The sequence below is a fragment of the Cavia porcellus genome, unplaced genomic scaffold (genome assembly GCF_034190915.1).
Source record: "Cavia porcellus strain 051 isolate PalLab524CR breed Dunkin Hartley unplaced genomic scaffold, mCavPor4.1 scaffold_22, whole genome shotgun sequence".
NCBI classification, from domain to species: domain Eukaryota; kingdom Metazoa; phylum Chordata; class Mammalia; order Rodentia; family Caviidae; genus Cavia; species Cavia porcellus.
In genome coordinates this window covers 11,202,465-11,229,069 of record NW_026947505.1, presented here as the reverse complement: position 1 = coordinate 11,229,069, position 26,605 = coordinate 11,202,465, and the positions used below count along the sequence as shown (strand labels likewise).

General features: G+C 39.4%; 1 protein-coding gene across 7 annotated transcripts in view; it reads right to left on the bottom strand.

Moving 5' to 3' along the window:
* Nucleotides 1-26,605, bottom strand: part of Utrn (utrophin) — a 502,327-nt gene that overhangs the window by 330,176 nt on the left and 145,546 nt on the right. For all 7 annotated transcript variants that reach the window (XM_023563244.2, XM_063233434.1, XM_063233436.1 and 4 more), the window contains 10 exons: nt 25,778-25,879; nt 16,808-16,915; nt 16,359-16,538; nt 15,260-15,429; nt 11,588-11,711; nt 9,677-9,764; nt 4,427-4,668; nt 4,081-4,261; nt 1,493-1,638; nt 732-944 (listed from right to left, as the gene is read on the bottom strand). In XM_023563244.2, the coding sequence (XP_023419012.2) occupies nt 732-944; nt 1,493-1,638; nt 4,081-4,261; nt 4,427-4,668; nt 9,677-9,764; nt 11,588-11,711; nt 15,260-15,429; nt 16,359-16,538; nt 16,808-16,915; nt 25,778-25,879 (1,554 nt within the window). The remainder of the gene's footprint in view (nt 1-731; nt 945-1,492; nt 1,639-4,080; nt 4,262-4,426; nt 4,669-9,676; nt 9,765-11,587; nt 11,712-15,259; nt 15,430-16,358; nt 16,539-16,807; nt 16,916-25,777; nt 25,880-26,605) is intronic.

Sequence of the window (26,605 nt, the reverse complement as noted above, 5' to 3'; positions counted from 1 at the left end):
ACCTCGCATCATGAACATTCCTAGATGCGAACAAATCGCGGAAGTAGCTCAGCTGTCTGTGGATGTGGTCACAGCTGTGCTGCTGTGTGCTCCTGCACAGTGCGGTGGTGCACAGCTGTGCAGGGCTCAGTCAGAGCCCGGGATGCCCAGAAGCAGGAGGAAAAGCAGCAGTGATGAGGGGGTGCTGCTAAGATGTGCAAACAGTAACCATGGAAATAGGGGCTAAAATAACCAAAAGACTGGGCCAAGGGGAAAAGATGATGGGTGTCAGTTGTTCTTACAACATGAATCATTTAACCACTGGCACAATTCTAAAGAACCAGGTCAAGGCCACGGAACACGTGAAGTCTGCTGCCAATGAAGTCAACAGTAGTAGCCAAATAACATGGTCAAGTGATAGAGGAGATGGAGAAATCTCTCAGCAGGTGGATGCAGGAGCAGGATCAGCACCAGAGTCCAGTCCCACTCAGCTTAATGCTCATTCAAGAAAAAGTTAAAAGCTTGTTTTTACCTGAAGAAACAAACAGGGTGAACTGGGTCCATCTTTTACCTAACACTTACCTTTTTGAACTTATGACTCTACCAGAACAGAACTTTGTAAATCGGGGACTTAACGGTGCACAGTACACAGAGGGCCAGAAAGATCACTCAAAACATAGTCACCCAAGTCTCCTGCGACAATCACCTTTTGCTCTGTAGTACAGCAAACTCCTGATGGTACCTGAATTTACCTCAAAAGCTCTCAGTTTGGAGGCAGTTTCTTCAAGCAAACGTAGATCTTCAGAAACTGTGACCTTTAGTTTGTTCCACTTTTCCTGGGCATCACTGAATTCTTGCTTGTATGTGTTTTCTACATCCGGAAGCAGGTTTTTCTCCAAAGCCTTTGTTTCTTCAGCAAGCTTATGTAATGCAGGTTTCTGCTTCTCAAGGATTTCACCAAGGGCCTGGAAAATGTTCGAAAGATGAAAAGGCCACACGGCAACGCATCTAATGCGCATGTGACAATGTGGGCTACCTTCAGGGCCCTAAAACAAGCAATTTACCAACAAGAACAAAACTGCATGAGTTTATTATTCTAACGTTCTCTACACTAAAAACCCTGAGAATAGCACATCCACTGAGGCCAGGGACAGGGCCTTATAGCTGCTCAGAGATAACCAGGGAAGTATTTTTAATCAACATTGACTTTTTAAATAGAAGCATTAATTCCACTAATACGCCTTTCCTTATAAAAGATATTTCAGCAGATTGTGAAAAGGTTGATAAGTTTGGGTTAACAGTAATACAGGGCGAAAATGCACTTTCCTTCTATCAGTATTTAGAGCCATCTTTCCTTTTATCTAAGGTCCACATGACAGCCACTGAGCCTTCATATTGCATGAAAATCTTGGCCAGTTATGACAAAAGTAACCAATTTTTCTAAATCACTAAAAAAATGTCTTTTGGAAGTGCGCCTATCAGAACCGGTGCCTGGGCTCTGCGCGCACGTTACCTTTCTGCCCTGCAGGGCCTTCTCCAGCTCGGCAGGCTGGCCGAGGACACGCAGGGAGGTCTGCGCCTTCCGCTCCACATCGCCGAGCCCCTCTTTCAGCGCTTTCAGGGCCTCCAAGTATTCACGGCCAGGCTGGCTCTTCCGTTCTGTTCATGTAAAAACACCGACTTTTAGGTAAACAGAGGCACCTCGATTCCATGCTTTTAAGTGAAATAAATGGCACGCACATGTTTAAACATCTCGTTTCTCATGCGTGAGAAATGAACGAGAAAATAAAGACCAAAATGCATGAAAGATGGTGGGAAAAGGAAAAAGATGTTCAAGGGAAGGGGAAAAAGAAAGGGAAGAAGGGAAGAAGCAACCAAAAAAAAAAGAAAGAATAGAAGGGGAAAATGGAAACAAAGCTTGTGTAAATAAGGCAGGGAAGAAGGGCTGAAGGAAGAGAGAGGATTGGGGGAAAGAATCAAGATATATCATGAATAGGTACAAATTCCACGGATGAATGTGATCACTGTATCAAAGTGAACCCACAAATTTTATAAAATAAGAAATAAAAACTTTAAAAAAATAATGCTAAGAATGTAAGTGCTACTTCATTATATGTATCATTAATTCTCAATATATAGGAAGTAAATTCCAATACACGGTAAATTAGACCTCATGAGTAAAATTAAAACAGGTCCCCGTTAGCTGATAAAATAGGTCAGCCTGTTGGCATTTCCAAGAGTCAGATGGTGACTTCATTCCTGCGGATGTTGATGCTTGAAATACTGAGTAACTCACTATCATTTTTCTTTATTTCATCATGATGAAATGTCTCTCTGAAGCTGGAAGGACAATGTTCTTTTTGTCCCACATAATCGCCTCCTCCTCCTCCCCAACTGCTACACAAAGCATAAAGGAAAACAAAGATCCTCCCCAGTCATAGTCATTCAGCTCAGGCATGTGGACAAAGCCATGCTGCTGCGGGGTGGCTCTTAGCACCCGAGGAGCAGCGGTGGCAACGACCAGCTGGCCTGGCATCCACTTCCATCTCTGAAGTAAAAGTCCCACACAAGCTATGCTGGGTGGGAAGGCAGCGAGTGCATCCGAAGTACAAAGAGATGCGACCAGCTCGCAAGCACAGTTAAAGCACCGTCTGCTCCTTTTCACGAGGAAAGCAGTTGGCACCAGTGAGCTAACAAAGAAGCTCCCTCAGACATTTATCCCACACTCTAGGTTAACTGTTTCCATGAACAAAGACATAAAACCCTGTCCGGGAGAAAGGCAGCAAGACCCATTTGCCTAACATGCACACATGCGGACTGTTAACACCTCACAGAATCTACGATAGCCAAAAGATAGAGGTTACACGCACAGCTTCTGAAAATGCACTACGCAGACAAAAAACAACGCAAGCCGAACCTAAGGAGAACGGGAGAGAGAGAGAGAGAGACAGAGAGAGACAGAGACAGAGACAGAGACAGAGACAGAGACAGAGAGACACAGAGAGAGAGGAAGGAAGGAAGGAAGGAAGGAAGGAAGGAAGGAAGGAAGGAAGGAAGGAAGGAAGGAAAGAAGGAAGGAAGGAAGGTAAGAAGGAAGGAAGGAAGGAAGGGAGGGAGGGATGATTTTGGAAACCTGTAGCAGTGAACTTTCCAAAGCAAAGTTTATTTCAAAAAGAACACATTAAAAGTTTTTCAGATTCTGGAAAAAGAATATGCTGTCTTTTAACAAAAGGTTTATACTGCTGAAACTTTAACCATTTTGAGCAAATAAAAACTAGTGGTCAGATTTCAGTCTGAGAATGATCACAGAAAGAAACAGCTTTGTTCTTCCTCTAAAAATGTCTTACGAGCTGAGGCCAGGGAGGGGTAGTAAGTGATACAATGCTTCCGAGCATGCACGGAGCCTGGGTTTAATCCCCAGCACCACAAAAAAACAAACAAACAAAACAAAAACCTTCTAAACCACACTCATAAGTGAAATAAATCAGACTTGCATGTATAGACACCATATTGTCTTGCTAGTATAAAAAAACTGAACGAGCAAATAAGACTCAAAAGTTACAATAGTTATACTAAAAGGGGAAAAAATGCTCAGAGGGAAATTGTATTGTCTGATCGATCTTGCATGCCTGTATTGGTGGCCTGAGAAATTATTTTGAGGGTAAGAATATGCAGTTTAACAACCACTGTTAAATTTGTATCATCTTGGTTTGAAACTCTGCTGCCACGGTGTATTATTATTGTAGTTGTTGCAGCTGTTGTCATTTTGCTCGTGTTGCTGGTTTTGTGCTTCCTTGCTTGTTCATTTTGCTTTTCTCTTTAAAATAAAAAATTTTAAAAATCATAATATTCTATTAGTAGCAACTCTACAGTGCTGTAAAACTGTGTGTATTTTTGCAATCAAATGTGAGAGTCCAGGAAACAGACCGAACGTACTTTAAGACCTTGATCCACACAGGTAAGAGAGGAAAATACAGTACAACTCATGCAAAATCCAAGTATCTTCAGTATCAATTTGGGGAGTAATTTTTAGATTAAGGTGAACTGAGAGAGTGGAGGTGTTAAAGTCATTGGGCAAGAGAAACAAAGGAGTCGGTTTACCCTTGGCTAGCTGTTGCTGGTGACCCTGTAAAGCCATCATCACAGCCTGCAGGCGGCCCATGAAGCTATCCAAGTCCGCCTGGACGAACCTCGGGACAGAAGCCTCAGACTGCAGGGCGGAGCAGCTCACGCGCACCATCTCTATTTTGGGCTGGAGGTCCAGGAGGCTCGTCAGCTCCCTCTACAGAAGAGATAAGAGGTCACATCACTCTGTGCTTGCAGATGGACCTCCCCACTGAAAGTTCATCAGGGCAGAGTCCACCCCAAGTGAGTCAGCGGAGGGCAGCCTCCCCTCAGACAGGGCTGAGCAGAGGCAGCTGCGTACGGGAGAAGGCTGGCCTCTTACCTGACAGGAGTCCTCCAAACTTGACAAGGGGCGCTGGGGAGCCTGAGAAAAGGCTGCATGCTGCACCCACTCCTCCTTTGTCTTTACAATCTTTTCAAGCTCATTCAGTTGCTTAAAATAAGCATTTATATCTTCCTGAAGCTTCACCTTCCTTGTTAGATCTACCAGATGCTGAGATATAGTCTTCCACTCTGATAAAATCTTCTCCAGGATGTGTTTTATTTCATCAGTCGAAAGACCTTCTGCACAGAAATAAAATAAGCAGACCTTTCCTGTAATGTTGCAAATCTCACATGGAATTGATTCTTAATATTCTGACTTATTCAGAATAGTGAGCCAGTGTCACATATTATGATCAGTTTCTTAAGTCCCTTTAAGCACAAGAATAATAATAAGCCATCTGAAAATATCTAGGTTTATTTTAACTCCTTGATCTAAAAGGGAGAAGGGTGTCTTCCAAGGCCAACTCCAGAGCAGTATGGCTATCTCCACAGCATGTTAGTAAAGAGCAGGACACCGCCCCGGCCACAGATGTGAGCATCCACCCTTGGCAGCACGCCACTGTTAGCCTTCACTCTGAGCCAGGAGAATAAAATCAACTGCCTGGATGCACCTGGGGTTCTGCCATCAGAAGCTGGACCCTGGGTCCTAAGAAACTGAAAAACAGCTGGCTAGTTAAGCTCGAAGACAATTCAAATCCATGATGACCAAACCACAGTGTCCACTGAATTGCAAAGTAAATGGCAAGAATTCTTTTTGCTGTTAAATGGCCAGTTACACACAGGAATGTTAGGCCAGCAGCTGGATTCAAGAAACACCAGTAAGCTCACTGGTCACACTGTACGAAGATGATCAAATGAGAAAAATACCACAGCAGGAGCTGGGGATGTAGCTCAGTGGTAGAGCACATGCAAGGCCCTGGGTTTGAGTCACAGCCTACCAAAAAATAAAAATAAAAGCAGTGATAAGACCCAGCTAGCTAGTCCCTTCTAGCATCTTCTCCAAAGAGTTAAAGACATCATATTACAATGATACACGCATACCTATGTTTACAGCAGCATAGTTCCTAACAGCCAAATCTTGGAAATGGCCTACAAGTCTATCAACACATGAATAGACAAAGAAAATGTGGTATTTATGCACAATGGAGTGTTACTCTGCCATAAAGGAGAATAAATCTGAGTCATGTGTAGGAAAGTAAATGTACCTTGAGACCACAGTGTCAGGTGAGATAAATAAAACCCACAAGCTTAACTTTGTGACTTCTCTTATATGAGAAACCCAAACTATAAACACAAAGCAAAGTAAATGATAATAAAAAATAGAAAGATGGATCTTTCTTAAATGAAAAGGGATTGAAGAGATGGAGGAAGGCAAGAGGGCGGCAAACAACAGGGATGTGGAGGGAATTACAGTGTGTTATGTACATGTACAAACTCCACACAAGCAATGTAAACATTACAGATTGCAAACATGTCGTAATAAAAACAAAGAAGATGAGCTACTTTAAGAACACATTAGGGGCCGGGCATTTAGCTCAGTGGCATAAGCACCTGCCTGGCAAGTGCAAGGTCATGAGTTCGATCCCCAGTACCAAAAAAAAAGAGAACACATTAAAAACATTATGTGAATTATAAGAATCTTGTCATTTATAATTTATAATCTTAATAATGTGTCATATTTTTGAAAAATAAAAATGTTCTTAGAGATGACAAAATTATACACACAGTCCTTCACAGTCCTCCTCTTAGCATAAAATACCATCAAAAGTATAAAAATTTACTTTTATATTTTAAAGGCAATGCAGCCTTTATATTCAGAGCACATGTGGAAAGGATGGGCTTAACATTTTCATTACTTGAGTAGGAAGATAATGAAACAATTCTGCTTTGTAAACATATGTAATCAAAACCCAGGATATGAGAGCTCGAATTCAAAAAAAAAAAGCATGGAAAACAAAATTCACTTATGAGCCACACACAGACAGTGTAACTTCAAAATTCCTACAGCACACCATATCCTCTGAAAATCAGAAATACAAACATCATGACATATCTTGAATGTATCATTTCATGTCAGCTGCTTTGGAACGAGGTGACCATGGACTGAATCCCCTGAAACAGGGATTAAACCTCTCCTCCTTTAAGCTGTGGGTGTCAGGTTTTTGGTTCCAGTGATGAGAAAACTGATCAACAAAATCACCATTAGTTTTCATAAACTTCTCTATCTAGCCATCCATAATTGGTGTCAATTCAAAAGCACCACTTTATGTAAGTCTGTATTATTTTACTTGAGTATTTCCAGGAACAAGAGAATCAAACCATAAAATCAGGTGTATCCACCTGGAAGATCAAATGAAATTAATTCCTTTTTTTAAACATGCACGAGCTCTATGAGTGATCCCAAAGCTCAGTCAAATAGATCTGTCAGAAAGGTTAAACTTAGCAGTAAAGCTTTTTGGTGAAACCGATTTCAGGAAAACAGTGACATGATTGCTTGAGTGTGTGTTTTACCAATGAATTTTATTTGCTTTTCTAATGAAACTGAGTCATTTCTCTACAACCTTACCTAAGTGGAGAGAGGTCATATTTCATTTTGTAAGTAAATCCTCCAACGCATTATTCATGTTCTAAGATCTACTTGAAATTTCCTGGAATGGGGAGTGAACAATTTCCCAATTGTGCCTTCACCCCTGTTCAACATTTCTGGAGCTACAAAGGCAACACGACTAAGGGCCCTAGACACAGGCAGGAAAGAATATGAGAGTCTGACAATCTGGGTAAGCGAATAAAATGTGAAGACCACGGGGGACCGGGAAAAAAATCACATCTCTTCCTTCCCTAACAAAACACTGGTGTTCCTGCCAACCAAAAGTAAGAAAATTAAACCCAACACACATAGATTCTTCTCAGATCAGTGGCCCCATTTCTCAGCTTCCCTATACATCTTTTAAAAAAAAAATTAACCTTTTAAAATAACAGAATCATCACCTTCTAGTGAATGTACTTTTATTTTTACTAAAACTGAGGGGAAATAAAACCCATTGTAACACAACAAATAAAATGTTTCCTACGAAGCTGGACAAGCATACATTAATTAGGTCACCAAATCCTTCTTTATAAAACCACATATCCAATGCTCTGCAATGTTGAACTTGGCCCTTGCAAACAGCACTCTCACCTGCATCCACCTTCCAGAATGTATTTTTAGAACACTACTATTTCATGGTAAGGTTTTAGTGAGCAAAAGCAAAGTCAGCTAATAAGCTCTCTCAATTCCTCGACACAGAAATAGGGACACAAAAGCATTCTTTGACTTGTCCAAAAGCATGAAACTTGAGTAAGTCAGAAAAACCCAAGTTTATCCACTCTTCAATTCCCTGCTGTTCTCACTACAAATATCACCCCTGGCCAACTTCTCACCGAGGTGAAGTCTTTCCTATGGATCATCACTAATTTCCGGCACACAAATTCTGCCCGGCCAAGTAGAAGCTGACATGGGAATCCAGAGCTCAGATCCAGGAAGTTGCCCCATATTCACACCAGACTGTGAGTCCCAGGTACAATGCGGAGACAAAGAATCTATGCCTGAGCTCAACATAAATTTAATACTCAATTGATTATAATGATTGAAAGAATCAACACTTTAAGGGAAATGGGGGTCTGGTTTTATCTTTAGGTCTCTTCCAAATAAACATCCCACCCAAGTGGGGCGCCTACACCCCGAATAACTAGGACATCCTAGCAGGGTAGATTTCAAAACAGTATACTGTTCTACTTGTGTGTGTTCCTTTACAGAAAAGAAATTAGCCTTTACTAATAATATATGGAGGGATACAAATACATTTGCATAATTTTAAGATAGATGGATGCATATAGAACACATAAACGGGTACATGCTACACATTTGATGTCTGTGTGTTAAATCCCCCAGATGGACACGGAATAAACTTTCTGAAGGTCTAGAGGCAAAAATAATCTAAGATTCACAACAGTAAGGACAGTGACTTGCTCAAGGAGGCTTGACTGGCTGAGCTGAAGGGACGAGAGAGAATTTTCAGGGAGATGGAAATGTTTTACATAGTGATTTGTTGGTGTCAGCTACACAGGTTTATCTGTTTATTAAACACCATGACTAGGCTTCCTATACTTTAATACAAGTAAGTTTTACTAGGTAAGGAGTGAGCAGAAGAATAATAAATCATTAAAGAATGGCAAAATATCACTAATTAGTGAAGCAGGTAGCTGGTAGAAGGAAGTTCACTATGTTATCCTATTTGCTTTGTATATAGTCACAATTTCCACAATAAGAAGTCATAAACTAAAGACTGAAAATTATTGTTTTGGAGATTTTGTTTTTGAAAACTCTATTTTTATCCTAATTCTGCCCTAGTTACCTGGGGCACTAGTCAAGGATCATAGTAGAAGACACCCCCACCTCAAAGAATTTACCTCCTGTTAGAACTAGGAATACAGTGTACAACAAATATCTTTCAAAGCTGGCAAAAGGGCCAGGCATGATGGCATAGGCGTAATCCCAGCGTTCTGGGAGGCTGAGGCAGTCGAGGCCCACGTGGACAACTCAACAAGACCCAAAATAAAAAATGAGGAGGAGGAGCTGGTGAGGTAGCTCCATGCAAAGGTCCCAGGTTCAAGCCTCAGTTTCCCCACACTCTCCAAAAAGAGCTAGACCAAAGAATGAATCAAAAATGCTAATTCTGAAACTCCTCCAAGTCATGGCCAAAAAAAAAAAAATTCTTTCATACAAATAAAAATTTCAAATACAAGTAGCATCAGATTTCACTATTTAAAAATTCCTAGAAAATATTATAATGCAACAGAAGTGATCAAATATGAAATTATATTAATGAATTTAACTTGACATAACCTCATTTTCCAAATGTCACCAAAGTACAGTTTTCCCTTGTTATCCAAACCGTGTGGGAAAAAAATCCCAGGATAAACACATCCCGAGGATGTGTTTACAATGTTCTGTGCCACTGGATTTTAACTATTCTGCTGGGACTTCGGGGTTTCTGATTGCCAAAGCAGAAAAGACTTATCTATTTTTAATAATCAGCTCCAGCATGAGATTTTATTTTGAAAGATTCTGTTGCCTAAAATAGTTTTGAAAACCAGTTTCACAGCAAAAGAGTGTTAGGGAGTTACAATAACTGCTGAACGTATCCAACCACAAATACTACTCAGCGTTACCATTTAAAAGAGTGGGGGGGGGGATCAAAGGCCCCACCTTTTCCCATTTGCTCCAAAAGCGTTTGTCCAGTTTGCTTTAATTCATCCAGCCAGGGGCTTCTTTCTGCTTGCTCTTTTTCTAATTCCTGCAAATAAAGTCTCAGTGTAAGAATGAAGTATCCAATGCTTCTACTCAATGTAATGTTAATGCTATTTTAAATGTTTATGTTTAAAGCTCTTCTTGAACTTTCTACAGGTTATTTCTATCCAAGTTTACCTAAGAGACTACTCCACTATTAAAAAGACATGTAAATCCACGCTGCACACCAGCACTCCAGGGATCAATAAGTCTGAAAAAGTAACTTCAAAACAAAACAATAACAACCACAAAACTTTCACTTTTCTCACCTCCCCCCAAAAAAGTTCACTATGAATTCTTACCAAGAGCAAAAATTAATGTTTTAAGTTCACAAACATAATCTGAATATTCTACATCATAAAAATAATGATTTAAGTCAAAAGAAATGAATATGCAATAACAGAGATCACTGCAAAAAAAGGGAGAAATATTCTGAGGTTTAGTATTATTTGTTGATGTTCTTGTAAGTCTAAGAGTGTAATGCAAATTTCAGCCACAATCCTACTGCTTACAAACGCGTAAGTAATGACACTACGTTTAATGCTAATGACCCAAGCTTTAGCACTTTGTGCTCTGTGCACAAGGAGGAGCTCTTCTCTTTAATAACTCCTTTCCTCAATAACTGTTGGGGCTTGGCTCTTGCACCCCTCTGATACCAGACTCCAAGGAGCCCAAGTCCCTTAAGTGAATGCTGCACTGAGTGCATTCAGGCTACACACATCTTCCTATATGCTTTAAAACTCTCCAGCCAGACTTAGCAGCACACACTTATAATTTCAGCACTCAGGAGGCTGAGGCAAGAGGATCACAATGAAAGCCAACCTGGGTCACACAGTGAGTTCCAGGCTGGTTTGCACTACAGTGAGCTCTAGTCTAAAAACAACAACAGAAACCCAATTTAGATTACTTAAAATACTTAATAAACGCTAGATGAATAATCCTTATACTATGGATATTTTAAGGAGAAGATTGCAGTGCACAGCCAGTCATCCCACATCCTCACTCCAGGAACAAGATGTGAAGCGGACTCTGTTTTAAAGCCAAGTGCTGGGGCACGGCAGAGGCTGCAGAAGGTCACCCCGACACGACACATCATTCTCATGGATGCAGCATGGGGTTCCAGGAAGTGAAATGCAATTTGCTTTGTGATACTTCCTGGAAAACTTTTTCTTAACATTTTTGATCCACAGTTGATTAAATCTACGCCCCAAAGATCCAAAGGACTGACTGCATTTATTTTTTAAAAACTGTGTTTCTTCTTTAAAGAAAATACATTGAAGAAATTTTGAGATGTGAACTGATTTGCTATACCCAAAAGCAAAACAACTTCGGAATGCTGGGTGTGGTGTACATACCTGTAATCAATCCCAGCCCCCAGGAGGCTGAGGCAGGAGGATCCTTGCAAGTTCAGAGGGGCCTGGGATACAAAGTGACTCAAGGCCACCCTGAACTGCATAACAAGATCCTGTCTCAAAAAGACAAAAAGGTAAAGAAAAATAAAAAGCTTAGGAATAACAGAAAGTCCTAAATTCTTAGATACCAGACAAAGAAAACTTACACGAGTGAAAAAATAGTAAAGATAACTGGATCACCTTAGGAAATGTTGCCTACGGCACACCCTCGTGGTGAGTGGGGAAAAAGGAAAAATGATTCCCTTCCTTACAGGGACTGAAACAATGTAGAAGCAGGGACTCAGACTGTACCTCTACAAGTCATCTGCTGTCCAGGTTTTTCCCCCAGGAAGCTTTCAGCCCCACCACATCTTCAAGACCACAAGAAACCTAGCCTGATGTTTTTATCCACTGGAATAATTTTTGTTTCATGTTTTACCTTCAACTTCTTCTTCATTTCTGAAGTCTCCTGCGTCTTCTTATACTCTTTTATCTCTGTGGCCTGAATGGCAGTCTTGGATTTCAGAATCCAGTTCAACAGCTCCACACTGACAGCATCAAACCTGATTTAAGATTCATAGGTTACCATCTATCATTTATTTTCTCCTGGTGTTTTATTTGGCTTGAGAAAGAACAACTCAGACATCCATCATGTTATGTGTTTTCAAACAATAACCCAGAAACAGCAGCCATGAAAAAGATCATATCTTTACAGTGAAGAGTATGGAAAGAATAATATTACAATGCTACTGAATTAATCAAATAATTACATAAAAATTTTACTGGAATTGTTATAAGCTTTTGTGGATAACAAAAACTGGATTTGGTTGGATGATAGCACAAAAGAGCTAGTATAAACATTCCTAAATGCAATGCCTTCTTCTGTTCTATAGGTCAGGACGGAGCCTTAGGAAAAGCCAAGCACACAGTCCAGGCAGCTGGGCAGGACCGCTGAGAGCCAGGTGAGTCAGACACACGAATCTCAGCCCTTACGCAGCCTCCAGTCACTGGGAAGCAAAGGAAAGGTGCTAGGTGCTGACTCCCGAGTGCACAGGAGCAGCTCCTAACCGGACAGGGAAGGAAGGCAGGGCTTCCTAGGGTGGAACTTGGCTCTGCTTAGCAGTTTTCCTTGTAAAGGGAAAACAAAGAAAGGAAAAGGCCCATCTAGCAAACTGCAAACTAGGTGTGGCAGGAATACACAGTACCTAGAGGAGAAAAATAACTGACAGCGTGGCCAAGAATCACAAGCTCCACAACTTCAGGAGTTTGCCCTCAACCACAGAACGCTTGGGAATAAGCAAGGGCTTTCTGCTTGGATAGAATCCTGTTACTTTTGTGTTCCCTGAGGAGCTGGAATGTTACCCCTTTTGGAGCTGAAGAAACTGAGCTCACGGAGGATTTAAGTAACTGTCCACACAAACACATGGCAGAGCCGCGATTCAAAACAAGGCAGGCACAGCTCCCCGTGCAGAGCATCTCAGAAGGTGAAGCAGCAACCCGGCTGTAGCCCCAATTCTTTTGGGAAACTGTGCTGCACATATTTCTAGTGAATTGTGACTAACTGTCCTCTCCTCCAGGTAAGTTTTCCTGGTAATATGTCATACAACAAAAATTCTGAGATGTCCTAAATTTATTCTAAAATACTGGAGCAGAGAAAGGGGAAGAGTAAGAGAAGTTAATCAGTGAACAGCTACCAGCCGAAACCAACCAAACACTGCTCCACATTCCTGGGTGTTTGTTGAAACTCTGACTTAACGTGGCGTCTAGACACCCCTCCCCCACCTCAGGCATCATCACCTGAGGGTCACATAAAACTTTCCAGACTGCTACCTCTCATCAATCCAGAAGCACTAAGTAATTCCCCTTAAGGAGGCTCCCATTCCAAAAGTTTTATAGCCTCCAATGGCCCTGCCCTCCTAATTACAGCCAGTGAGGTTCAAAGTTAATAATTTAGGCTTTTCTTTCCCAAATTTTCATGGTTCTTAGGCCCAGCAGTCATATTTCCAACTCCTAGGTAGGAAATTATCCCAGTATCTGGTCCCTTCCTGACTAGGATCTTTTACAGCTCAGTTAACTCTTCAATTTTAGAGAACCCAGGCTGTACAGAGCTTTAATTTAGCATACATATGGATTCTGTGCTGCTCCAGGCAAATAACTAGCAGTGAAGTTGTCAAGAAGCAGAGCTCCTTCCTCCTGCATCCTAAGAGCAGATTTCTGTTTACTTTTTCAGGAAAAGGAAGGCCATCCAGAGATTACCTATCAAAAATAACCTTGGAGATTCAGTCAATCTCTGCCCTCCAAAGGATCAAAAGTGATAAAATGATCTTAGGTCACAGTGACAGATGCCCACACTCTGAAAATGAATGTTCCCATTATCCCCACAGATGATAAAGTAACACCAACAACAGTACAACACAGCCAGCAGGATCAAGAGTCAAGAGAAGACTGGAGGAAGTAAGCACCCAGGTTACGGTGGATACGGAGGCTCCCCACTGCTGGGGCAGCCCATTCCAAGACCAGGTAACAGGGGAATGAAGGTATAATGCTCTGGAAGCCACACAGTGGGAACGACTGCACTCTGGATTTTAGGACAATGAAAACTGGAACAGAACAGTTGTCTTCCCGTAGCAAAGAGGTACCATATTGAAGAGCCTGCTGGAGAACAAGGCTGGGGGTGAAAACTGCCATACATAAAGGACAGGCACTCAATGTGGAGGGCTGCCGAAGCCCATTAAGACTGCCCAGCCTCTGGACTCCTGTAACGTGAAACAAGAGTGACCTCATCATGCAAGACACTTTGAACAAAGGATTTCATTTCTCACAGCAAAAAGCTTCCTAAATGTACACTAAGCATTCAAAGTGGGGCATGCTAGTCTTCCCCAAGCTTCCCGCCTTACGAACCCACAAAGTGGGCACAGGAGGCATACACGGCCTGATACCTCTGACCACATACATACAGGCACTCAGAAGAGGTAAAATTATGCCAACACTAATTACACCTTCCTCCTGGGCTGCCACAGCTCCTTAAGCACAGATTCTGCAGCCAACACCTCAAAAGCTCACTGGTACTACAAGAAGAGGCATCGGGAGGCAGAAACAGGCTCATCAGAAAAGGAAACTAAATTATCTGATAAAACCAGAATTTTGCTATGTCTAACCAAAGCCAAATTAGGAAAAGCATATCGTTTTTATTCAGGCCCCAAGTAATTTCCTATTTTCCCCAGGCCCGAGATCCTACTGCAAAGGGGCAGAATAACCGTGAGTTCCGAAGGCTGTTTTGAGGATTCAGCCTCACAGTGTGGAGGAGGGCACAGTACCACACAGTACCACGATGCCGTGTGGTTTAATGGAAATCTAATACCAGCAAGTGCCCGATGTCTATACATCAGCTCTGCCAAGGCTCCTGACAAAGATCCCGTTTTCTCTTCAATCAGGAAAGCACGAAGAGGTATTTTAACTAAAGATGCACCTTTTGAGCCAAACATGAAGAATCTTAACAAGTCTTCCAAAAGAATTAACAAAGGAATTTGAATCCAAGGTTTCATGAATGTTAGGCGAACACTCTGCCACTGAGTTACACCCCAGCCCTTTTATCCTATTTTATTTTGAGAAAGTCTTACTAAGCTACCTGCACTCACCTTGCAATCTTCCTGCCTCAGCCTCTCAAATAACTGCATTTAAATCCCTTGCCACCTCACTCAACTGAAATTAAGTGCTTTTAATGAAGAAAGGATAAAGGAGATTTATGAATACGAAAGCTACTTAAAGCAACATTTTCAGAACTGCAAATGGTGAAAGAAAAAACAAATGAGAAGTTGCAGGAAATCATATCCTTTCAAGGTAAACAGAAAAAGAGGAAGAAAGAAGGGCTCCATCACACACTTGTGCTAACTGAACACAGGACTAAGAAAATTATCCAGGACACCTGATGCTTTGCTAGGTTATAAAGCAGAATGTTCAAAAGAGGCAAAGGCGTTCAGTAGCGGAACTTCCATAATAATAAGTATGTCTAGAATTTGCATCCTGATTAATGATTAGTACCAAGTAAGTGCCAACTATCAAATACATTATGTGCAATTTGGGGTTTGGAAATTCTTCTCTCTGTTCTCACTTTTTTTTAGCTTCAGTATCCACGTGGATCTGTCTCTTCTTGGGGGGAGGAGGAGGAGGCAGTTCCTGCTTAGACTTCTTGGTAGTTACTTGTTCTCTTACACGAACCGTCTCCAACAGGTCCTTCTGCGGTATCTGAGACATCCCCAGCTTTGCTACAGCCTGAGTCACCTGGAAGAAACAGCATTCAGTTTAATTTTGCAGAAAGGGCTTTTTGGAGATCCAATTCACACATCCTACTGTTCCCCCTTTGCAAAGGTACCCCATTCATTAGCTATTAGTAGGCTGCGAGTATCTCCTTCCTGACTCCTAATAAACTTCACACCCATTAGCAGACAACTCCCCTCCCTGCTCCCGAAGCCCTGGCAACTACAACTCCACTTTCTAAGCAAGGATTTACCTGTGCTGGACACCTTGTATAAATGGAATCATGGCTTCTTTTACTTAGCATGAGGTTTTCATGGTTCATCCAGGTTGACACACAGGCCACAACTTCTTACCATTCCTTGTGGGGAATTGTACACATATACGTGTGTGTGTGTGTGTGTGTGTGTGTGTGTGTGTGTGTGTGTACATATGTAATTATTTGCCATATATATGCCAATTCCCTAAAAGGAATATATTTATCATTTACCACAAACATACGTTCATTTTACAAATCATATATAAAAAAGTAACATATGGAGCTCAATGTATGGATATACCACACTTTGTGTAGCCATTTATCTTTTGACAGATATTTGGGCTGTTCCACTTTTAACTGTTATAAATAATGCTGTTATAAACATTCGTGTATAAACCAAAGTTATATCTCAATTCACTAAAATATTTTTCGAGATTATGATTTAAAGTTGTAAGACTATATTATCTTCTTGGGTAGGTAGTCTCAATCACTACAGATTAAACTATGGCTATGATTAGAATTTTTCCATCAATTCAAATCCACTGTAGGTATATGAAGATTTCCATACCAATTCATACCAATTATTCATCAAATATAAGGAAACACGTAGTATATTTATTTGTCTTATTTCACAAGAACCAATCTGAATATGTAAATTTTACTCACTATATAACAAACCATCCATATCAAAAGGTACCTGGTTGGAGGAGTCTTCCAGTCTCTGAACCAACGAATCCCATCTCTGAGTCAGTTCCTCTGAGTCACTGTTCATCTTCTTAGATGCCTTGGGGTTGTCAAGTAATTGCCCCACATCCTGGCAAATTTCACTCAGTTGATCCAAAGTTTGGCGTTTCATTTCCATGTCTTCCTTCAGAATCTAGTGTTTTAGATTACACGTTAGATGGTTCTCTCTTAACAGCACCTTACCTTCCTGTCCCCTCATCAGGAAATGTGAACATGTATATTTTATAATTCACTATGCAAAAACCTGCAAACTATAAAACAGTTTCAGATCAAAGCATGACAGCAGTCTAGTGTTCGAGAACGTTCCATAACCTACATTCACTAAACTCTAGTCAGTATCAGTACAAAACTCTAGGCCATCATAGGTTCACGTCACAGATGATGACAATTAATGTCACTTACTGCCAGTCGGCGAACGCTGACACTTAGTTCCTTCTGGTCTTTGAAATTGCTTGTCTGGACTTTATTCAAAGCCTCTTCTTTTTCGGTGAGCCAGGCTTTCAGCAAGCACTACAAATAATAACAAAAATTTAGAACTAAGTCTGGGAAACCATTTGGTAATTCAATGTAACCAAATTCTCAAATTACTTTTAAAACAAATTAATAGGAAATCAAAAAAGTTACTATAATATATCCTGCTAATTTTTTAACTTTTTCCCATTAATTAAAAAAATAATTTAAAAAATAAATTTTTTTAAAAAGGGGGGATATTGAGATAAAAGAAAATATAACAACATAACAATACAAGTCAGAACAGAACAATTTAAGCAACATAGTGTTTCACCACAAGATAACCCGACTTAATGGTACTTACCATAGTGTCTCTTTCCTTGAAATATTTGAGTATAACTTTGTATACTATAGCATCAAACATATCAAGACAGTATGAAACCATTCAAGAGGATGAAGGTATTACAGGGTATTTAGAACCAGCTAACGGAAAACGAACAATGGTTTCTATATTATCTCTTTGCCTATAAAAAATTTTCTGTTTATACTATCACATATAATAAAATCCAGTAAGATACAACATGATAAAACCAATGGAGACAGAAGAACACCAGTTTGATGGGACTTCAAAACAAGATGATATTAAATCAGCACTAGCTATTATGATGTCTTGTTTTCTTCAAAATAGTTGTTCATATCATCACAGACAATAAAATCAAACAGCCCAGAAAAAAACCATTCCAATAAATGAGTGAAAACTTTATAAGGCTTCAAAACCATATAATGGGGAATCATGATTACCACATTCTTTTTTGTTTGAGGGTATAGGCAACTACTTTGAAGGCAATAAGATTTACTATGATGCCCATCCTGGTTTTACTATTATCTTCTTTTGAAGTCCTGTAATTTCTCCAATGTTTAGGTTTTATTGATTTTGCTCTGTCCTTTTTTGTTCAATTTTATTATACCTGATGGTATAGGCAATTCTTTTTACGGTAGCAAGAGGCATTATGGTAACCATTGTTGATTACCTTGTATTCTGTTTTTACATCATGTACTATGTCCATCCTTTGTTTTGACTGACTCCGCTTTGTTTTGTCACATTTGGTTTTATTCTCTTCCCAAAAAAAAAAAAAAAAAAAAATAAGAACTGTGGGAGTAATAAAAACCAAAATGTATAATTGTCGTTGTAAAAAAGAGAGGAAAAGAAAGTGCTCTAAAGGATACAACTGCAAATGTGTTTAGGTGTGTAAGATAGATGACCATATTACAAAGTTTTGGTTGGATCATTGAACACAACTGTTTGCAGTCTCACTGTTTGAATGTCCACTTTGTATGCTTTAATTTTGTAACTTGAACAACTATTTCTAAGATGACAATATGTAATCTATTAACTAGTGACTTCTTACTGTTTATTCTTTTGAAATTCTGAATTACTTGTACCCTTTTACTATTTTGTTTTGTTTAAATAAATTTTTTTTAAAAATTACTCACTTTTATTAGTTGCTTCACTTTTATCTGGGGATAAGAAGAACTTCAAACACCCAAATCAGGGGTTGAGTGACTCAAAAAATATCTTTCTTTAAATACTCCTTCTCAGATCATCCTGACATTTGAGTCCCACACTGGGTAACTGCCCTAGTTTGGATATGGTTAGAGTGTGTCAGAAGCTTACTTTCTGTGTGATGATGTAAAAGGAAGTGGGACCTAGTGGTAGATCCTTGAGGTTGCTGCTGCCCTCACTCAGCAGGGACCAGTACAGTTCTTATGGGACGGAGGTTAGTTCCTGAAAAAAGAATAACCCCCCCACACACTTTTTTCTGGCTTCTGGTTTGCCATATGATCTCCAAATGATCTCTCCCCCGCCATGATGTCACCTACCTCCATGTGACACAGAGGGACCCACACCAGAGCCAGCACCATGCTCTTTGGAGCTTAAGACTCTGAAACTGTGAGCTAGATAAGACTTTACAAATTATGAATCCTCAGATATTCTGTTATAGCAACAGCAAATGGACTAATACAGTAACTAAATCTAATTCTCTGGAGGAAAGATGGAAAACTCTAAATTTAAACTATCCAAACTGTAAAAAGAGTAACACTTGAGACACTAACAATCACAGAGATGTTTTTGTGCTAGGCTCTCATTTTAGAGAAGAGGGAGAAAGAAGTCAAGTTACATACGTATGAAGAGCTGGCAGTTAGTGGCTCAGCTGAACATGCTCCCTCATTCTCAACCAATAATCTTTCCACAACATCATGCAGGAAAACTACACGGCTGTTCAAAGATCACCAACAGTTCTGTTTAAAGGTGGAAGTCTGATCATGGGCAAAGCCAAGTGGAAAGTATTTCAACTCACTGGTCAAAAATGCATGTTCTTTTAGGAAAAAATTATCAGTAATGTAATAAAAGAGCAAGACAAGCAGGTTAAAAAAAAAACTACCATCAAAGAAAAACCCTGACAGATTTACTGTTGAATTCTGCAAGAAATTTAAAGACTTAATGCAATACTCCTCAAGCTCTTTAATGAAATTGAAAAGGACACAATACTCTCAAACTCATTCCTAGAAGCAAGCATTACTCTGATATAAAAATCAGAGAAGGATCCAACCAGAAAGAAAACTACAACGCAATCTCCCTAATGAACACAGATGCAAAAAATCTCAATAAGATACTGACAAAGAGAATGCAGCAAGTAATCAAGATTATACACTACAACCAAGGAGGAGCCATTCCAGGAATGTAGGGATGCAAATCAATAAATGTAATACACCACATGCAAATCAACATATGCAAATGAAGAAGTATAACACAACACAGTAACAGACCCAAGGGAAAAAACACATGATCAAATCAACAGACACAGAAAAACCACTTGACAAAGTCCAACACCATTCATGATAAAAACCCTACGGAAATTAGAATAGACTGTGTTTCTTTCAATCTGATAAAAGCTGTCTATGACAAACCAACACCCAACATCATACTAAAAGTCAAACCAGAAAGCTTTCACTCTAAAATCAGGAACAAGACAAGAATGTCTACTATCACTATTCCTATTCAACATAGTTCCAAAAACATTAGCTGGAGCAATTAGACAAAGAAAGAAATAAAAGGGATACAGATAGGGAAAAAAAGACATTAAATTACCATTATTTGCAGATGGCATGATACTCTATATAGAAGACTCCAAAAACTCCACCATAATATTCTAGATTTAATAATCAAATTCAGCATCATAGAAGGAAACAGAGTCAACATTTAAAAATCAATAGCATTCCTATACACAAAGAGTAAACTCACTGAGAGAGAACACAGAGAAATAACATGTTTCACAGCAGCATCAAGAAAAATGAAATAGAAATTATTCTAATGAAGTAAGTAAAATACTTTTACATTTAAAATTAAAGTACTCTGGAAAAGGAGATCAAAGAGGATATCAGAAAATGGAAAGATAATCCTCACAGAACCAGAGAAAATAATCCTAAAATTCATTTGGAACCAGAAGAGACACAGAATAGCAAAAGCACTCCTGAACCTTGAACTCCTGAACACAGAAAAGCACTCCTGAGCAACAAAAGGCAGGCAGAGGACACTGCAATACCTGACTTGAAACTATACTACAAAGCTACTATGATAAAAGCAGACCTGACGATCAATGGAACAGATCAGAAGATGCAAAGCTGTGTGTGGCACACACATGTAATCTTAGTGCTTAGGAGGCTGAGGCAGAAGAATCATTGCAAGTTTGAGGCCAGCCTGGGTTACAGTGAGTTCAACACCAGACTGGATTACATAGTGAGAACCAGTCTCAAAAATCCAATCCAGTTCATGACCACCAAAGCAACCCTACAAAAATACTGAAAGACATTCTAGAAAGAGAGAAAAAGACCATAGTGTGAGGAACAGCGGCAGAGGGGGCTCACTGAAGGTCAGACAGTGGAACGAAGGGGAAAGTAGACAACAAATGATAGAAAAATAACATGGCAGAGAAGGTTGGCCACGATCACTAATAGGGATGGCCTCGATTCACCAATAAAAAGAAACACAGGCAGAGTGGATAAGGAGACAGGGTCCATCAATATGCTTTATATAAGAAATATTTAACCCGAAGCGGGTTTACAGATGGAAAGTCAAAGATGAGAAAACAACACTCTACGTGACAGGAAACCAGAAACAAAGTGGGGGTAGCTTGCCCATCAGCTGCAGAGAGTCTAGAAAGCCAGAACATGTTTATACCACGGAAAACTACTCAGTTATAAGGAAAGAAAACTCTGACAAATGAATACAGCTTGAGATCATACTCAAAGGTAACAAGCTTCAGAATCACTTAGGTAGAGAGTGGGTTGCCTCCCTAACATAAAAATTAAAAGAATTCGTGGGATCCAAAATGTAAAATACATTTGTGAAAGTGAAAGAGGAGGAACTGTCTAAAAAGGGAAGGCAGTGGCCATTGTTAATCTGTTATCATGATTTGAATCCCATATTGTTTTCACTGTTCTGTTTAGTTTGGTTTTATTCTGTTCCAGTTTGTCTAGCTGTATGAGATTTGACGGCATGGACAGCTATCCCAAAGATAGCAGGATATATTATGGTAGCCATTTTTGATTTCCTATTAACTTGATTTGAAGCCCTGTATTGCTTTCACTGTCTTGACTGATTTTAGTCTATTCTGTTCGTTTTGATAGTATCAAGTCTGAGGGAATAGGCAACTACTTTGAAGACAGTAAGATGCACTACGATACCCATTCTGGTTTGACTATTATCTTCTTTTGAATACCTACAATGTCTCCAATGTTTTGTTTTTATTGGTTTTGTTCTGTACTGTTTTGTTTGATTTTATAATGCCTGATGATATGGGCAATTCTTTTGAAGATAACAACAGGCATTATGGTAGCCATTATTGATCTCCTTATATTTTGTTTTTAAGTCATACACCATGTTGATCCTTTTGTTTTGAGTGACTCTACTTTATTTTGTCTCATTTGGTGTTTTCTCTTCAAAATAAAAAATAAATAAATAAGTAAATAAATAAAGTGCCATGGAAGAAAGATAGGAATTCTGAAAAGACTTTTTAATTCTCAGACTGTGAAATCTGAGATGGTTACAAGAAAAGATGGCAGCTCAAATATGCTGGGAGATGGGTACTGGATTTAGACATGCAGAAATGGGCAGGAAAGAAAATACAGGCCCTACAACCATTACAGACCACTATACCTTGGAGAAGAGCCGTAGGAGGCTGCTGCCGTGGCCCTTCACCTGTGCAGACAAACAGATGGTACCGCCATTTACCAGCTTGTGTCTTATGTACTTGCTGTAGTGTCTAGCTTATGTATTATGTTGTAAAAAAGTCTAAAGAAATTATGAATATTCCAATTGTAAATATTATAAATATACTAATTACCATTTTGTAAATCTGAAGTTTTACTTCTGAAAATCTTGCAAGACTTCATAAACAGGAGCAAAATATAAATTCCATCATTATTTATTTATTGTGAATAACTTTAAGTCATAACCTTGAACCTGACATACAAAGTATAAATAAAAGGGGACAGGACATAAGCCCCCCCCCCCAAAAAAAAAACCTCCAACACACTCAGCATCTTATCTTTGACAAAGGGGTCAAACACCTTCACTGGAAGAAAAATTGTCTCTTTAATAAATGGTTCTGCAAAACTGGCTTTCCACAAGATGAAGATTAAACCTAGACTCATTATCTCTCACAATTAAAATCTGAACTAAAATCAAAATGGATTGAAGATCTAAATATTCAAACAAAAACTTCACAATTTCAGTTTCTGCTGAAAGATAAAATAGGGAAAAGTCCTGAAGACATAGGTGTAGGTAAAGATTGATAAACAAAACCGCAGTCACACAGGAAATAATTCAAATAATCAACAACCGGGACCTTGTATTAAAAGGCTGATGAACTCCTAAAGAAAACACCAACAGAGTGAAGAGTCAACCCACAGAAGGGGAAAACATTTCACAGCTTTCCTCAGACTAAGACCAGCATGGAGAACATATAAACTTAAAAATCTCAGAACTCCCAAATTTAAAAACTCAATCCAAAAATGGGCATTTGAGATGAAGACATAGTACAAACAGCAAACAAGATAGCAAAAACGGTTCAACCTCATTGGTCATTTGAGAGATGACATTAAAACAACACTGAGATTCTACCTCATACGAGAAAAAATAGCTGTTGTCAAGAGATCAACCAATAACAAATGCTGGCAGGGAAAGAAGGGGGAAAGGAACCCTTCGCCACTGTTGGTGGGAGTGTGAACTGGAAATCACTGTGGAGATTCCTCAAAAACATGAAACTAGAAGTTTCAGTCTGACCCAGCTATTCTCCTTCTTGGTCTCTTCCTCAAAGAGCGAAAAGCAACACACCACAGTGACGTATGCACACCCATGTTTACAGCAACACAATCCCTAATAGCTAAGTCTTGGAAACAGCCCAAACGCCCATCTCAGATGAATGGATAAGGAAGATATGTATTCTTTATAGCGCTCTGCCATAAAGAAGGATAAGCCTGAGACTCCATAGGTAATGGATGCACCTTGAGACCATAAACTTAAGTGAAATAAATCAAGCACACTTGTAAATAACACATCGTTATTCTTGTGTGAAAACCCAAAAGTGCAAAAGGACCAAAATGGATTACAAGTATTGGAAGTAGGAAGAAAATACTCAAGTGGGAAACGGAAGGAGAGAGGTAAGAGCGGGAGGGAAGGAAGGGAAAAGGAACAACAAGAAGACAGAAAGAAGGAAAGAGAACAAAGGTTTGGTAAATAAAGAAGGGAAAAAGGGTAGAAGGGAGAGGGAAGAATGGGGGAAAAAAGGATCAAGATATATTGTGTAGGGAAACAAATGCCCTGTGATGAATGTGATCATTATATCAAAAGTGTACCAATAAATCAGTTTTTTTTTTAAAAAAGAGCAAAAGTGACCCCTCTTGCTCTCTACCATCTTGAAGAGGAATGAAAAACAGCTACGGCTCCACTAGGGTAATTCTTCCTGAACACAGGAGCTACAGCAGAAACCGTTTTTATTATAGCGCGGGGAAGGGCTGCTGTTGGTTCTGTATCTGCAAAGGGACCGAGGCTTTCTTAATTGCTTTACTGATCAACTAACTCATTGGACAGCTAGCCTCATCTCTGTATCAAAAGGAGAAAAGGAGGAAAGCAAAAGGAAGGGAACAGACAGAAAAGGACAGGGAAGGGAAGAGAGGAGAGACAAAAAATAGGAAAATAAATGACAAATAGCCTGAAATAACTTTTCAAACCAACAAGGCTGAGAAAGTATGCACATAAATAAGCATGTCACAGGACAGAAGGGACAGACATGACACACGCAAACACACACGAGACAGTTACAAAGTCCTATCTCCAGTAAAAACCGAGTTGAAGATCAATCTCAAACTTCAAGTCATAAAAGTGGGCAAAATATTAGCCACTTCTTCCATTGTTAATATTTTTTAAAATTATAAAATTAAAATTACTTCCACATTTCAAATTATTTTACTCAGCAGCAAAGTAACATCACAGATTTCTCGGGCAATCAACGTCACTGACTATCACGACCACAGTAAAACTTTAAATAGTCTTGGCATCTTTCTGACCTGAAAACAAGGTCCCAAATAAACGTAAAGATCTGTAAAGTGCAATATAAATATTTCAGGGAGCAGAATCAGGGCCCATTACATGATTCTTAATAAGAAAATTCTGACCAAAGATTGGGGGGAAAGTGGTAATTAATAATTCAGATTTCAACAGATTTTGCTCCCTCCTTCCCCCAATGTACTATCTGCCACCATCTCTGCTAAACCACAAAATGTCCTTCCTGCGGTCCCTCCAGTCCTCTCCCCCCGCCCACCCCGCCTTAAGAGAACACAGTTGCTTTTTTGTGGAAGGAAATGCAATGCATTTGAAAGAATCAAAATAGACCCCGTGCGATGAGGGAATCCAGAGCATTTGCCTTTTTCCTAGACCACAAGCCACGCCGCTTGGAATCTGAGAACAGGCTTTTGCTTCCGTGTCGATGATCACTTTTCTGGAAGCAAAAGGCCACCCCCGGGACTGAAAAAGGAGGGTGACAGCTTTGCTTACTAGTCTGATGCTCAGTGGTGACCAATCCCTAGTAGAAAAAGCACACTGCTTAATGAAAGGGGTTGCTGAAAGTATTTTCTCGTTAATCTCAGTAGTTAACCAGGTTAAAAGTCAAGAAAATGTCTCGTGATTTAAAGTTCACAAAGTGTCATGCAGATGCACCTACTCTTTATTTACTCAGTGCAAGTCATAGGCGAGGAGTTGTGCTGACCTAAGTTCAAACCCACCACCCAGGATACAAGTCCAGTAATATTTATAATGTCCAACAGCACCAAGTAGCACATCTAAGCACCAACATTTACACATAATGAGCACAGACAAATTCACTGCTATTACCACAAACCCACACACATGCTCCTTATGAATAAGCTGTGTGATCAGCTATAAAACAGATAAAAAACACTATTTTTATTAGTGTTTTGTTTTGTTCTGCTGCTATAGGATCTGACTATAACGCCGAGGCTGGTCCTCATTCTCACCAACTCAAACCATCCTCCTGCCTTAGGTCTGAAGTAGCTGGACATGCAGAAGTACACCACCACACTTGGCTTAGAAATCTGATTTTGAAAAATAATAAAGAACTATTTCAGCTGGGCATGGTGGTGCCTGTAATCCCGGCACTAGGGAGGCTGACCTCACCTGGGCTACATAGAAAGACCCTGTCTCAAAAACATTTAAAATACAAAAATAATAACAACTTGTAATTTTCATTGCAAAGCAAACAGGACAACTTTATTTTAAAGCCACAGTAAAACGAGGGTTGCTTTCCCCAACCTATTTTATCTCTGAGGCATAATAGTGCATACCTGTTGTTCCAATAATTCCTGCCACAATATATTGATTTCTTGTAATCGGTTCCAGCGTTCCTCAGTCCACCGGCACACAGCTGTCCATCGCTCACCAAGTTTCTAGGGAGGGCGGCAGGGAAGAAATCAGCCTCTGTTAAACCAGCCAGAAGGGACTTAACAGGATCCTTCGAGAAAATGTGTCCACTGTTCTTTATTATTGATTAGAAGGTCATGAAAAACTTATAAAAGTGACTTTAAATTAATACAGGCTAATCTTATGAATCCAGACTAATTCTGTAAATGTATAAATGAGAAAAAATTTTCTGCAGAATTTAACTATTGATTTCACATTCCTGAGCTAGAAAGCAGCAAAACTAGAACTGTATCCTGTTCCTCCCAATTCATTGTGGTTTTTTATGTGATTTGAAAATAAATACATCTATTTTTTCTACTTCAGATTTTTTTAGGGTATAGCTATGTTTTTTAAAAAGTACATCAATTATATTTCTTAACCACCTTTCACATGTCAAAAAAATTTAATGTTATAAAAAAATTTGGAAAAATGTCTAACTTATAAAAACTATATTTGAAATACAAGAATTTCTATAAAATAATAAAAGGTGATCAATTTGTTCTGTGTACCTTACATGAGCCATAGAACACTCCACATAAATCAGCAACAGAATGTTAGAAGTATATGCAGTATCAAGTAAATAAATGTGATTAATTTTTAGAAATCCTTTGTGATGGTTTTCCCAAGAATGTATTTTATACATAGGAAATAACAAGTGTTAAAAATTAATTTGCAAGTTACACATATGCAGGCAACAGTGATGCAATGTACAT